Source organism: Carcharhinus amblyrhynchos, chromosome 26, assembly GCF_965287045.1.
Source record: "Carcharhinus amblyrhynchos chromosome 26, sCarAmb.v2.hapA, whole genome shotgun sequence".
In the NCBI taxonomy this organism is placed as follows: Eukaryota; Metazoa; Chordata; class Chondrichthyes; order Carcharhiniformes; family Carcharhinidae; genus Carcharhinus; species Carcharhinus amblyrhynchos.
Window position 1 is genome coordinate 25229751 of NC_137349.1, and position 12315 is coordinate 25242065.

The 12315-nt window shown below is 46.0% G+C and overlaps 1 protein-coding gene across 2 annotated transcripts in view; it reads right to left on the minus strand.

Moving 5' to 3' along the window:
- Positions 1-200: 200 nt before the first annotated feature.
- mllt1a (MLLT1 super elongation complex subunit a) overlaps positions 201-12315 on the minus strand; it is a 117517-nt gene continuing 105402 nt past the window's right edge. The window contains exons 10-12 of one of the 2 annotated variants that reach the window (XM_080212767.1): positions 8773-8844; positions 4610-4681; positions 201-795 (exon numbers count right to left, since the gene is read on the minus strand). In XM_080212767.1, coding sequence (XP_080068893.1) covers positions 667-795; positions 4610-4681; positions 8773-8844 — 273 coding nt within the window. In that variant the 3' untranslated portion in view covers positions 201-666. Of the gene's footprint in view, positions 796-4609; positions 4682-8772; positions 8845-12315 lie in introns of those variants that run through there. The other variant, XR_013889491.1, reaches the window with a different exon arrangement.

A 12315-nucleotide genomic window follows, 5' to 3' on the forward strand; every position in this document is an offset into this window, starting at 1 on the left:
AGTACTCAAAGGGTTCAAAAATATATATTCTTTAGATAATATACAATGCAGTAAGATCTGTATTCTGGATTCAGAGGCCACATTAGTGACACTGAGTTCAATAATGTGCCTAGCATTTTATGGAACCTTACTTCCACGGTAAAATTGTATTGTTTGGCATTTTATTAGAGACCACAGAATTCTTCGGTTCACATCAGGGATGTAGCTCATTTGTTCTTTTCAGAATATATACATTACTTCTGGAGTCTCCAGATAAAATTTCACACAGATTCACTAAACTAAAACAAAAGTCCCATCAAATGCTTCTTAAAAAAACATTTTGTTCCCGTGTTCTTCTGGCAGCACGCAGAAAGGCGAAGACCTCTTGGAGGAAGTCACTCGGTATTCTTCCTTTCTCTCTGCCCCCGGCCCAGTAGAATAGCTATGCTTTCAGGGAACGGATAAATGGTGATAAAATTTAGGCTTTGACAATGACTTTCTTAATCCCGTGCGGCGGTGGTTTGAACTTGAGCCTCTCAGTTTTTTGAGACAGGGTGGTTTTCAACGTCCGGTAACATTGCTGCTCCTCATCTCACAGGCCGTGCCTTCCATCCTACAGGGGTTGAAGTCCAATGTCTTAGTTCTTAATTAAAAATACTACAGTCTGCGCTGAAGACCCGAGATTTGTCATGTCGCTGTAGCCTCTAAGTAACTCTGTAGCTTACGGACAGTGGATTCATCCAATGAGAAAAGATCAAAGTCAAAAGTTGTGTTTGTAACATTGAAATGTCCTGTTTCTTCAATAAGGTTCACAATCTGTTGAAAGGAAAATAAAGACCGATTAAAACCAGGTTCAGAAATTCAGGTCAATTCTTCAGATTTTGACCAAAGTCAACTTTGTTGGAATTTTTTTTTAATTCAGCATTTATTGCTCGTCCCTAACTGCCCTCCAGAAGACATTTGCAAGTCAACCACATTGCTGTGGGTCTGGAGTCACATAGAATCCCTACAGTGCAGAAGGAGGCCATTCGGCCCATCAACCCTGCATCGATGACAATCCCACCCAGGCCCTATCCCCGTAACCCCACTTATTTACCCCGCTAATCCGTCTAACCTATGCATCCTGGAACACTAAGGAGCAATTTAGCCTGGCCAATCAACCTAACCCACACAGCTTTGGGCAGCGAGGGGAAACCAGAGCATCCGGAAGAAATCCACGTCGACATGGGGAAAAAGTGGAAACTCCACACAGTCGGGGACACAAGGCTGAAATCGAAACGAGGTCCCCTGGAGCTTTGAGGCAGTAGTGTTAACCACTGTGCCACCGTGCTGCCCCATGTAAACCAGACCAGGTTAAGGACAGCAGATTTTTTTCCTAAAGGACACTAGTGAACCAGATGGTTTTTTAAAATTGACAATAGTTTCATGGTCACAGATGGATCTTTTTTAATTCCAGATTTCATTTCAAATTTTACCATCTGCCTTGATGAGATTTGAACCTGGGTCCCCAGATCTTGCTCTGAGTGTCTGGGTTACAGTGACAGTGCCACTGCCTCCATGAAAGGTAAATAGTAAATACAGCAAAAATACAACTCAAGATTTGGAACTGTTAATAATGACTGACCACACAGAGGTTGATTTATTCTCAGGGGAGAACAGTCATCCTGGTTGCGAATCAAGTTATAGCTTTGGTTAATTAAATGCCTCGCTATATACAGTATAGAGTTTGTGTTCTTCATTTCTAGAATTCAATCCCCAGATTGGCTGTAACAGGATTCCCCCATCCCAATCAAAAAAGTTATTTAAAAAATATTTTCTATCAACTGTGGAAGAAACTGAACATTCGGATGGGACTGATGAGAAAAGCAGCCCTGTGGAAAAGCTTAAACCAATCAAAGATAAATTCACTTTATGAGAAAGAATTTCATAGAATCCCTACAGTGCAGAAGGAAGCCATTCAGCCCACTGGGTCTGCACCGACAATCCAACAGAATATCTTACCCAGACCTCGCCCCACCCCCCCAATTCCCTTAACCCCATGCATTTACCCCACTGATCCTTCCAACGTATACATCTTGGGCCAATACAGGGGCAATTTGGTATGGCCAATCCATTTAAACTGCACATCTCTGGAGTGTGGGAGGAAACCGGAGCACCTGGAGGAAACCCATGCAGGCACAGGGAGAATGTGTAAACTCCACACAGACAGTCGCCCAAGACTGGAATTGAGCCCAGGTCACTGGTGCTGTGCCTTCACCCTAGAGAAGGAAGTCTGCCAACCTTTGCCTGGTCTCCCCACATTTGGCTCCAGACCAACAGCAACGGCCTAACAAGGCAATCAGTTCAAGGGCAACAGGAATGGTAAATTGCCAGTGATACCCACATGCCATGAAAGAACAAAGGAAAGTAAAGTGAATGACAAGGGTCTATGACTTAAGGCGTTAGCCCTGTTTCTCCGACAGTTGCCGGCAGGCCTGCTGAATTTAATCCCATAACCCCACACTTTTATTATAAAATCCCTACAGTGCAGAAGGAGGCCATTCAGCCCGAGTCTGCACCAACCACAATCCCATCCAGGCCCTATCCCCGTAACCCCACATATTTACCTTGTTAATCCCCTGACACTAGGGTCAATTTATCATGGCCAATCAACCTATCCCACACATCTTTGAACTGTGGGAGGACACCGGGGCACCTGGAGGAAACCCATGCAGACATGGGGAGAACGTGCAGACTCCACAGAGATAGTGACCCGAGGTCGGAATCCCTGGCACTGTGAGGCAGCAGTGCTAACTACTGTCCCACCATGCTACCCATGGCCTCTCCACATAACCCACACATCGTTGGACACTATGGGATAATTTAGCAGATGTTTATATTGTACCTTTCATTTAAGATATCCTAAAGTGTTTCACAGGTGATGTTGTTTTGAAGAACTATTGTAGGAAAACATGGTCAGCAATGTCCACACAGCAAAGATCCACATTCAGCAAAGAGATGAATGACCTGATCATCTGTCTGGTGATGCAAGCTGAAGGATAAATATTGGCCCGGATATTCGCCTGATTTTCGAACAGTACCATGGGATCTTTCACATCAACCTTGCACAGTTAGAACCTCAGTTTACCATCAACATCCAGAAAGCAGCAGTCCCTCAATGATGTGTCAGCCTTGGTGAGATGCTTAAGTCTCTGGCCTGATGTCTGAACACACAATCATCTGACCCCGAGGTGCAAACACTACCACTGGGCCATAGCTGATACCTTCACACGATGAGTCCAACCTGATCAATGATCTAAAATGACAATTTCAGATGTGGCACCTTCAAAAGCGTTGCAGGTAGACTTTTAATTATGTACACAGATGGGCAATTTTTACATGGAATTGTGGCCAGTACAGACTTGATGGGCCAAATGGCCTCCTTCTATACTGTTGGGATTCTATGATTTGAAAGTCGCATGCTCCAAATGATGGCTTTTTCTTTGATGCAAGGAGCAGGAGATACAGGTTTGATGTTCTGGGCAAGGGATACAGGGCAGAAGTGAGGAAGAACTTTAGAAGCAGTGAGTAACATAATTCTGAAACTCGCTACCTATTAAGGGTGATCAGTGTAGAGACAATCAATAATTTCAGAAGGAAATCACTTGGGTGAGTGAGGCAAATAAAGCTGCAGGGACAGAGAGGAGGAACGGGACTGGCTGAATAACTGTACAGGAAGCAGGCATGGACTTAATGGGCCAAATAGCTTCTTCCTGCACAGTAATGTCTCTATGACCCTTCACCATATTGAATATCAGTTCTAATCACCCTGGTGAAAATCAAATCAAATCAAATAGGGCGGCACGTTGGCACAGTGGTTAGCACTGCTGCCTCACAGCGCCAGGAACCTGAGTGCGATTCCCGGTTTGGGTCACTGTCAGTGTGGAGTCTGCATATTCTCCTCATGTCTGCGTGGGTTTCTTCCGGGTGCTCCGGTTTCCTCCCACAATCCAAAGATGCGCGGGTTAGGTGGATTGGCCATGCTGAATTGCCCCTCAGTGTCTAAAGGACGAGCTATGATAAATGCACGGGGTTACGGGGACAGGGCCTGGGTGGGATTGTGGTCAGTGCAGACTCGATGGGCAGAATGGCCTCCTTCTGTACTGTAACATGCTATGATTCTATAAAGTCATTCAAAAAGAGTAATACAGAACTCAGGAAACGGTGTTCAAAGCCAGCAAGAAGTTGCAGATTTCTGCGGGGGCAACCAGATTGGAAATTTTGGGAGTCCAAGTGGCAATTTTGTAGCAGAAAAAAAAACCTATTTCCTAAAAGCGAACGCAACCATTCAAAATAATTCCAGTTAAAATGTTTATTGAGATTGATCTGAACACTTAAAAGCAATGCTATCAATGAACAACTGTCTATGGCTGGGATTTCCCAGCCCTGCCAGAGGCTCCCCCTCCCCACCCTACGTGACGGTTTCCCTGGTGATATGGCTGGCAAGCAACATCAACAGCCAATGACTGGATAATTCCCTCCGGCAGCCAACGGAGAGCCACCTCCATTGGTGGAAGATGCAGCGTGGGAGGGGAGGGGGGCAGGAGACCCCGATCTACGTGTGGTTTCCACGGGTGCATTGGTAATTTACCTGTTGCAACACGTTGCGTTCTCGTAACGCCATCAACCTGCGATGAAGATCTACCAATTCTTCTGTATATGACTGGAGAAAGGGAAGTGAATGTTAGTGTCATTAACTTGGCATCAAACTGCAAAAGCTAAGCTTTATCTAGTTCTAACACATTTTACTTTACATGCTGATACACCCGTCCCCTCGCCATTTTCCAAACGCAGCCAAAATGAGGCTCGTCCAGCTCAAGGTAACATAGGGTCACTCGGCAGCTCAGGGAATGGATTGCAGCAAATTCTCTAACAACACTTAGTACCCTAAATAGAATACTGGCATAGCACATTTGCCCAGGTTTGCATTTGGTTGGACACTGTACATAGAACAAAGAACAGTATAGCACAGTACAGGCCCTTCGGCCCTCAATGTTGTACCGAGCTATGTCTGAACCCAAGATCAAGCTATCCCACTCCCTATCATTCTGGTAAAATCTGGCAAGACGGCAGTGTTCAGAGCACTGCAGCTGACTCTAAAGGGGAAGCTGTAATGGTGGTAGCAATGTTCACCAACTACTCACAATAGGACAATGGGAGCTTTCGGGCTTCTCTGCTCCTTTTGATGCTAAGACTTTGGAGCTCAGGCTGCAGGAGTTACTCCAAGGAGGGGCTTCCATGGGCTGAACGGCCTCAAGTAAAACTACAAGGGCAACCTTCATGACAGGAGGTTGTTCAACAACCAATGCAGTCACCCCAACATCCTGGGTAGAATTTTCCCACCCCGTCTGCCACGGGAATCGTAGTGGGTGGAACACAGACCATGCAGAGGTCTGTTCACCTCTGGCAGGATTTTCCGGTCTTGGGAGCAAACACAGCTGGAAAATCCCGCCTCTTATGTCTGACTACAAAATGAAGATGCTCGCCAGTTCCGGAGGGGAAGAGAAAGTAAGTTGCACAGATTTCCTGTTGGGCCTAATTAGCAGAATCAAATTTTAATTTTTCAGGCACCCTTTGGGATGAAGTTGTATGTAAACCATTTCCATTTTTGCACACGCTCTTTCACTGTGTACTGCAGGCTCACATTACTTTCTTGTGGGTGGAGGTATTGTCTGAAGAAAGCAAGGGTGCACATTCTCACCATGTCTGCGTGGGTTTCCTCTGGGTGCTCTAGTTTTCTCCCACAGTCTAAAGACGTGCGGGTTAGGTGGATTGGCCATGGTAAATTGACCCTTAGCGTCAGGTGGATTAACAGGGTAAATATGTGGGGTTACGGGAATAGGACCTGGGCTGGATTGTGATTGGCACAGACTTGATGGGCCGAACGACCTCCTTCTGCACGGTAGAGATTCTATAATTCTATACTAAACTTCCAGACAAAGGACTTCCTTGGATGTTGGTGGGAATGGGAGCCAGTTGTCAGAAATGAAGAACATAGCCATGGTCTATGGGACATACATCACCAAATAGCGCAGGTACTGTGAACCTTTGCGTAAGGCAGGCATCCAGTATAGCGGTCATTGAGTTACTGTGATCACCTGAACATAGCAGGAAGACAAGTTCATTCTGTTTGGTAGGCCATGGGGTCTTTAATGAGGATACCAAATGCCCACAGTGGCCTCATTCTCACTGAATTGCATTTAGGGAAAGTCTGCTGCTAACAAAAATTTGGGCACCTCTGCATCTAATCAAACTGATTACTTTGTTCCAGGAAAATGCATTGCCCCTTTCCAGCATAGTGTTTGTCACTGGTTTGATAGATGTGTCCATGGGCGATACAATGGCACACTGGTTAGCACTGCTGCCTCACTGTGCCAGGGACCCGGGTCCGATTCCCGGCTTGAGTCACTGTCTGTGTGGAATCTGCACATTCTCCCCATGTCTGCGTGGGTTTCCTCCGAGTGCGCTTGTTTCCTCCCACAGTCCAAAGATGTGAGAGTTAGGTGCATTGGCCATGCTAAATTCTCCCTCAGTGTACCCAAACAGACGCGGGAGTGTGGCGACTACGTGATTTTCACAGTAACTTCATTGCAGTGTTAATGTAAGCCTACTCGTGACACAAATAAATTAACTTTAAACTTTAGCAGGCAGCTTGACATCGCAGAATCCAGTCAGTGCAGAAGCAGGCCATCAGTCCCCTCGAGTCTGCACTGTCTCTCTGCAAGTGCAAGCCCTTCCCTCCACCCTGTGTCTCCACACAGACACCCAAGGCCAGAATTGAACCCGGGACCCTGGCGCTGCGAGGCAGTAGTGCTCACCACTGTGCTGCAGATCTCTCCTGCAGTAAGCTCGGTGTGGTGGGGCAGCAGTTTTTCCTTCTCCGTTATCCTCTCCGTCCTAAAGCCCTCCTGAAAAACCCGTCTTTAAACAGGCTTCCCCTCCTTCTTTGGGCAGGTACCAAACTTCCATTCCTGTGCAGCAGCTGGGGATATTTTTCCCTGTGGCAGATATATAAATGCAAGCTGAGTTGTTGTTGCAGTGGCAGCTGGGGGCTGCCTCTGCTCCAGCTGTTCAGCATGTGACTGCCTCTCTTGTGAAGCAGATATTCTTCAGTTTTGTGGACGGATTGGGGGGTGTGGTAAATAAATATGAACCTTGGGGTAATGACGTGCGAGAAATAAATGCCTTGGGAATCATTGCACCTGCATTTGTTGACTCGTCATGAACCCATCTCCTCGTTTCTAAAAGTTGGGGCCTTATCTTATTCTAAAATTTGCATTGAGGCCTGTTTTTTTATGATGCTGCTTCCGTGGAACTACATCAGCCAAAGAGGAGGAAATTATTGGAAAATGAAACAAAATTTACCAACTGATTAATGCCTAGAGCAAAACATGTTTGCAAATGCAAATAAAAAACGCGTCAAAAGTTCCCTCTCACATACACTGCCCAAGTCTCCTGAGTTGTCCATTTGACAGGAACGGTGGGCGGGATTTCCCAGCCGAGCTTGCCCCTAAACTGGGAAAATCCCACTCGAGGTCAGCAGACCTTTCCGAGGTCTGAAGCATCCCTTCCCCCCGCAACCCTTCCCCATTACGATTGCTGTGGCGGGTGAAACAGGAAAATTCACCCCTGAAGTGTAATACATTAATGAGGAAATCACCCCCTGATTTTTCAGCCCTGCGTCTTCTTCATTTTCCGAGTGCGCTCCCAGTTTCTTTGGCCAAGTGTTCAGTTTTATGATTGGATTCATGGGGTACGAGCAGGAACCGAGGAGAACACTACCCCCTGGCTACAACAGTGAGGCAAGGACTGGGACTGCAATAAACTTCCTTCCTAATTAATTAGACGTTGAGTTCATGCTAACAAATCACCACATCAAGCTTTGTTAGTTTTCCTTCCTGCAGAAAATGCTGATATGGATTTTTTTAAAATTTCATTCGTGGGACATGGGTGTCACTGGCTGGCCAGCATTTATTACCCAACCCTAGCTGCCCTTGGAGGGCAGCTGAGAGTCAACCACAGTGCTGTGGCTCTGGACTCACATGTAGGACAGACCAGGTAAGGACTGCAAATTTCATTAGTGAACAAGATGGGTTTTTCCAACAATTGACAATGTTTTCACGGGCATCATTAGATTCTTAATTCCAGATTTTTAAAAATTGAATTCAAATTCCACCATCTGCTGCGGCGCGATTCGAATCCGGATCCCTAGGACGTTAGCTAAATTGCTGGATTAATAGTAAGAAAACCACTAGACCATCACCTCTTTATTTGATCATAGAATCCCTGCAGTGCAGAAAGAGATCAACTGGCTCACTGAGTCTGCACCGACTCTCCGAAAGAGCATCCCATCCATGCCCTCGCCCTCTGCCCTACCCCTGCAATCTCATGCATTTACCACGGCTAATCCGCCTAACCTACAGATCTTTGGATTGTGGGAGGAAATCGGAGCACCAGGAGGGAACCCACGTAGGTGTGGGCAGAATGTGCAAACTCCACACAGCCACTCAAGGTCAGAATTGAACCCAAGTCCCTGGCACTGAGTGACGGCAGCGCTAACCACTGTTTCACCCACATGGCACAGTGGCACCCTTAAATAAAACATAATATAAAATTGCAGCAAGTACTATTAAACGCCACTTGAGAAACTAATGTGAAAACTGTAGAATAAAAATAAGGCAAGATGTTGATACATTTGATGGCTCTAACTAGTTGTGCACAGATGTAGTTGCTTGATAATTTGGAGTTGTTCACCTTGTCTTGCAATCCTTTTTTAAATAGCTTTTCAGGTTTTTCACAGTTTTCGGGGCTTTTTCTGCCAGATGTCTGTAATAGAGATAAACATAAATATTCAGACGTCAATTAATTCGAGATTTTGTTTTCTACAAATTTATTACATTTTCTTTTAGAGTATGTGGTTTGTCTTCACTGTCCCTTTATTTTAAAATATTTCATCTTTTCCTTTAAACCCACCATGGCGTTTGCCATTTCAGAGCAGACAGGACAATGGTTCCCAAACTCCTGAGCTGTATTGCTGGTGTGTGGGACAGCCTGGGGCTAATTGCTCCTCACTTAGAGAGAAGCTCCTGACCTCTAGTTGGTCCCTACAGAGCAGTTTCTTATTCTTTCCTGAGATGGGGGTGTCACTGGTATGGCCTGCAACTGTTGCCCATTCCTAGCTGAACCCTAAAACTGAGTGGCTGGTGGGGCCATTCCAGAGGACAGTTAAAAGTCAACTATTGTGTTCCATCAAACTAACGCATTCACAGTTCATGGGATGCCCGGTAAATGAGAGAACTGGGACAGGGAGGGTCCCAAGCCAGATCTACACCTCTCACAAAGGCCAGCCAGATTATCTACCCCCCCCACCCGTGCCCCAACTCCTCGTTACTGATACCTTGCCGAGTATATGCCCTATTTTGTGTAACTGATGGCCAGCTTTCCTTTGTCTCCACCTCTGCAATAATAATGGACCAAAAGGAAGGTGGTGGCAGCAAACTGTTTAAACAGGATCTTGGCTAAACACAGGGGATCTAAATGCTCTCCCTCTAATACCTCTCAAGCTGCTTGCTCCATAGCGGCTGGGCTTTCAGAGCCACTACAACGCTTTGTTCTGACAATCTGAGTGACCTTCCGTTCACTTCTGAAACTTCAGCTGCAATGTTGAGTGTCCCCCCAGGTAATTCCAGTCCCCAGCAGTGGCAAGGCTCTAACTGAAGAGCAGTGATGCTGTTGGACATCTGTCTGCAAAATTAACTGTCCCCAATCAACGAAAATGCGATGAAATCACCACAAGGTCAGACTGAGAGGTGGAAATTTTACCTCAATCGACTTCCAGAGTCAATCACGTCCTCAGGGTAAATCCCCCCCACCACAAATGGTTAATGAGTGAAAATCAGGAGGTCAACAGCTTTGCCGCAGGGTCTAGTCTTTGAAGGGATGAAGGATGCAGCACAGCAACCTGCATCAGGGAGCAAGCTGCTACTGTAATATGGAGGCATTTTAGTTTAGCAGAGATGTTAATGGCAAATCCCCATTAAAGGAAGCACATTTCACAACAGATTGTCCAAAGATCCTTCACATTTGAAATGTAGTCGCTATCGTTAGTGTAGGGAACCCATTTAGTAGCATGGCAGAGAATCATTGAAATTCCCATCAGAAATGTTGACACAAGGTAAAGTGTGCATGTATGTAATGCATGTGTGTACAGTGTACGATACCCAAAACATGAGGAATTAAAACCATGAGCTCAACTCAAGAAACTTTATACTATCCAGGACAAAGTAGGCCCGCTTGATTGGTACCCTTTCCACAAATATTCACTCCCCTCCACCACCGGTGCGCAGTGACAGCCATGTGCACCACCTACAAGGTGCACTGCAGGAACTCACCAAGGCTCCTTAGACAGCACCTTCCAAACCCAAGACTAGTTCCATCTGGAAGGACAAGGGCACTAGATGCCTGGGAAATTCCTCTCAAAGCCATTCACTACCCTGACTTGGAAATATATTGCCGTTCCTTCACTGTCACTGATTCTGGAATTCCCTCCCTAACAGCACAGTGGGTGTACCTACACAACATGGACGGCTGAGGTTCAAGAAGGCAGTTCACCATCAACATCTCAGAGGCAATTAGGAATGGACAATAAATGCTGGCAATTAGAGAACACTGACTTAGATTCCTGGATTAAAACACCAGAGAAGATTCTTAAAGTTTAAAGTTTATTTATTAGTGTCACAAGTAGACTTACATTAACACTGCAATGAAGTTACTGTGAAAATCCCCTAGTCGCCACACTCTGGCGCCTGTTAGGGTACACTGAGGCACAATTTTGCACAGCCAATGCACCTTACCAGCACATCTGTTTTTCTGTCTAGAGCAGACCATTCTGTTCGTACTGGGTTTATGGAAGGGCTATCTAATTATCTTTGCTCTTTTCTCATCGTGTCAATATTTTCCCAAGTTACAAATGAATCTGCTTCCAACCTCATGGAGACCTGCAGCTCCATCTAATGGTAAAGGCTGGAATCTGCAGATGTGCTTGTGTGTCAAAGAATGCCTGTGTGCTGTGTATGCATATCTGTGCGTGCGCATGTGTGAACCTGTGTGTGTGCATCTGTGCGTGTGTGCATCTCTGCATATGTGTGCGTGCATGTGCGTGTGCACGTGTGTTGAGAAGCAGTAGATTTAAGATTGAGATGAGGAGCAGCTACTTCTGGCAGAGGGTGGTGGATTTGTGTAACTCACTGCCCCATACCGCAGTGGAGTCTGATTCATTGAATGGCTTCAAGAGAGAGATAGATATATTTCTAAAAAGGGATAAGGGGATATGGGGAATAGGTGGGGAGGTGGATTTGAGACCAGGGAGAGATCAGCCATGATCTGATTGAATGGCAGAGCAGGCATGAAGGGGTGAATTTGCCAACTTCTGCTCCTAATTCCTATGTTCCTGTGTGTGGGCACGTATTTTTGTGTGTGTGTGCATGCATGTGCGTAGGCATGTGCATGTGTGTGTGTGTGTGTATGTACATGCATGTGTGTATGTACGTGTGTGTGTGCGCTGTGTGTGTATGTGTCCGTGTGTGCGCATGAGTCATTTAAGAAAGCCTGGCATTGTCACCCTGTAGCAAAGTGGTTGGTTCCCACTAAGCAGGCAGTAGTCTGAAATAACCTGCCTGTCTCTATAAAAGCACTGGCTCACAACCAATTCACATCCAAAAAGCAGCAGCATATTGGTACAAAGTGATGAGGTGATAACTTTAAACAATATATACATGTCTCGGAACAGAGCAGCACAGGGATAGCCCCTCTCCTGTTTGCTTTGTCATTCATTGCAATGGCAGCTGACCTGTAACCTAACCCCATGTGGTGTGACTCTAATTTTTGGCTAGATCCCCATGTCCTATAGTCCCAACCACCAGAAATAATTCTCTCTCTCTCCACCCTATCTGTCCCCCTCAATAGCTTGAAAACTTTGATCAAATCACTGCTTTACTGTCGAAAAACCAGGGAACAGGTGGGGAGGTGGATGCAAGAGCAGGGAGAGATCAGCCATGATCTGATTGAATAGAGGAGAAGGTCCGAGGAGCTGAATTTGCCAACTTCTATTCCTAATCTCTGTGTTCCGATGTGTGGGCGTGTGTGTGTGCGCGCGCGTGGGCACGTGCACACTGGGGTGGCCCAGTTTGTGTAATCCCCTCCTTGTGATTTAAACCCTGCAGTCCAGCGATTTTGGATGGACTGTACAGAAACTAGCCCTTCAGCTATTCTCTGCTGCATTTATAATCCACCTCGCAC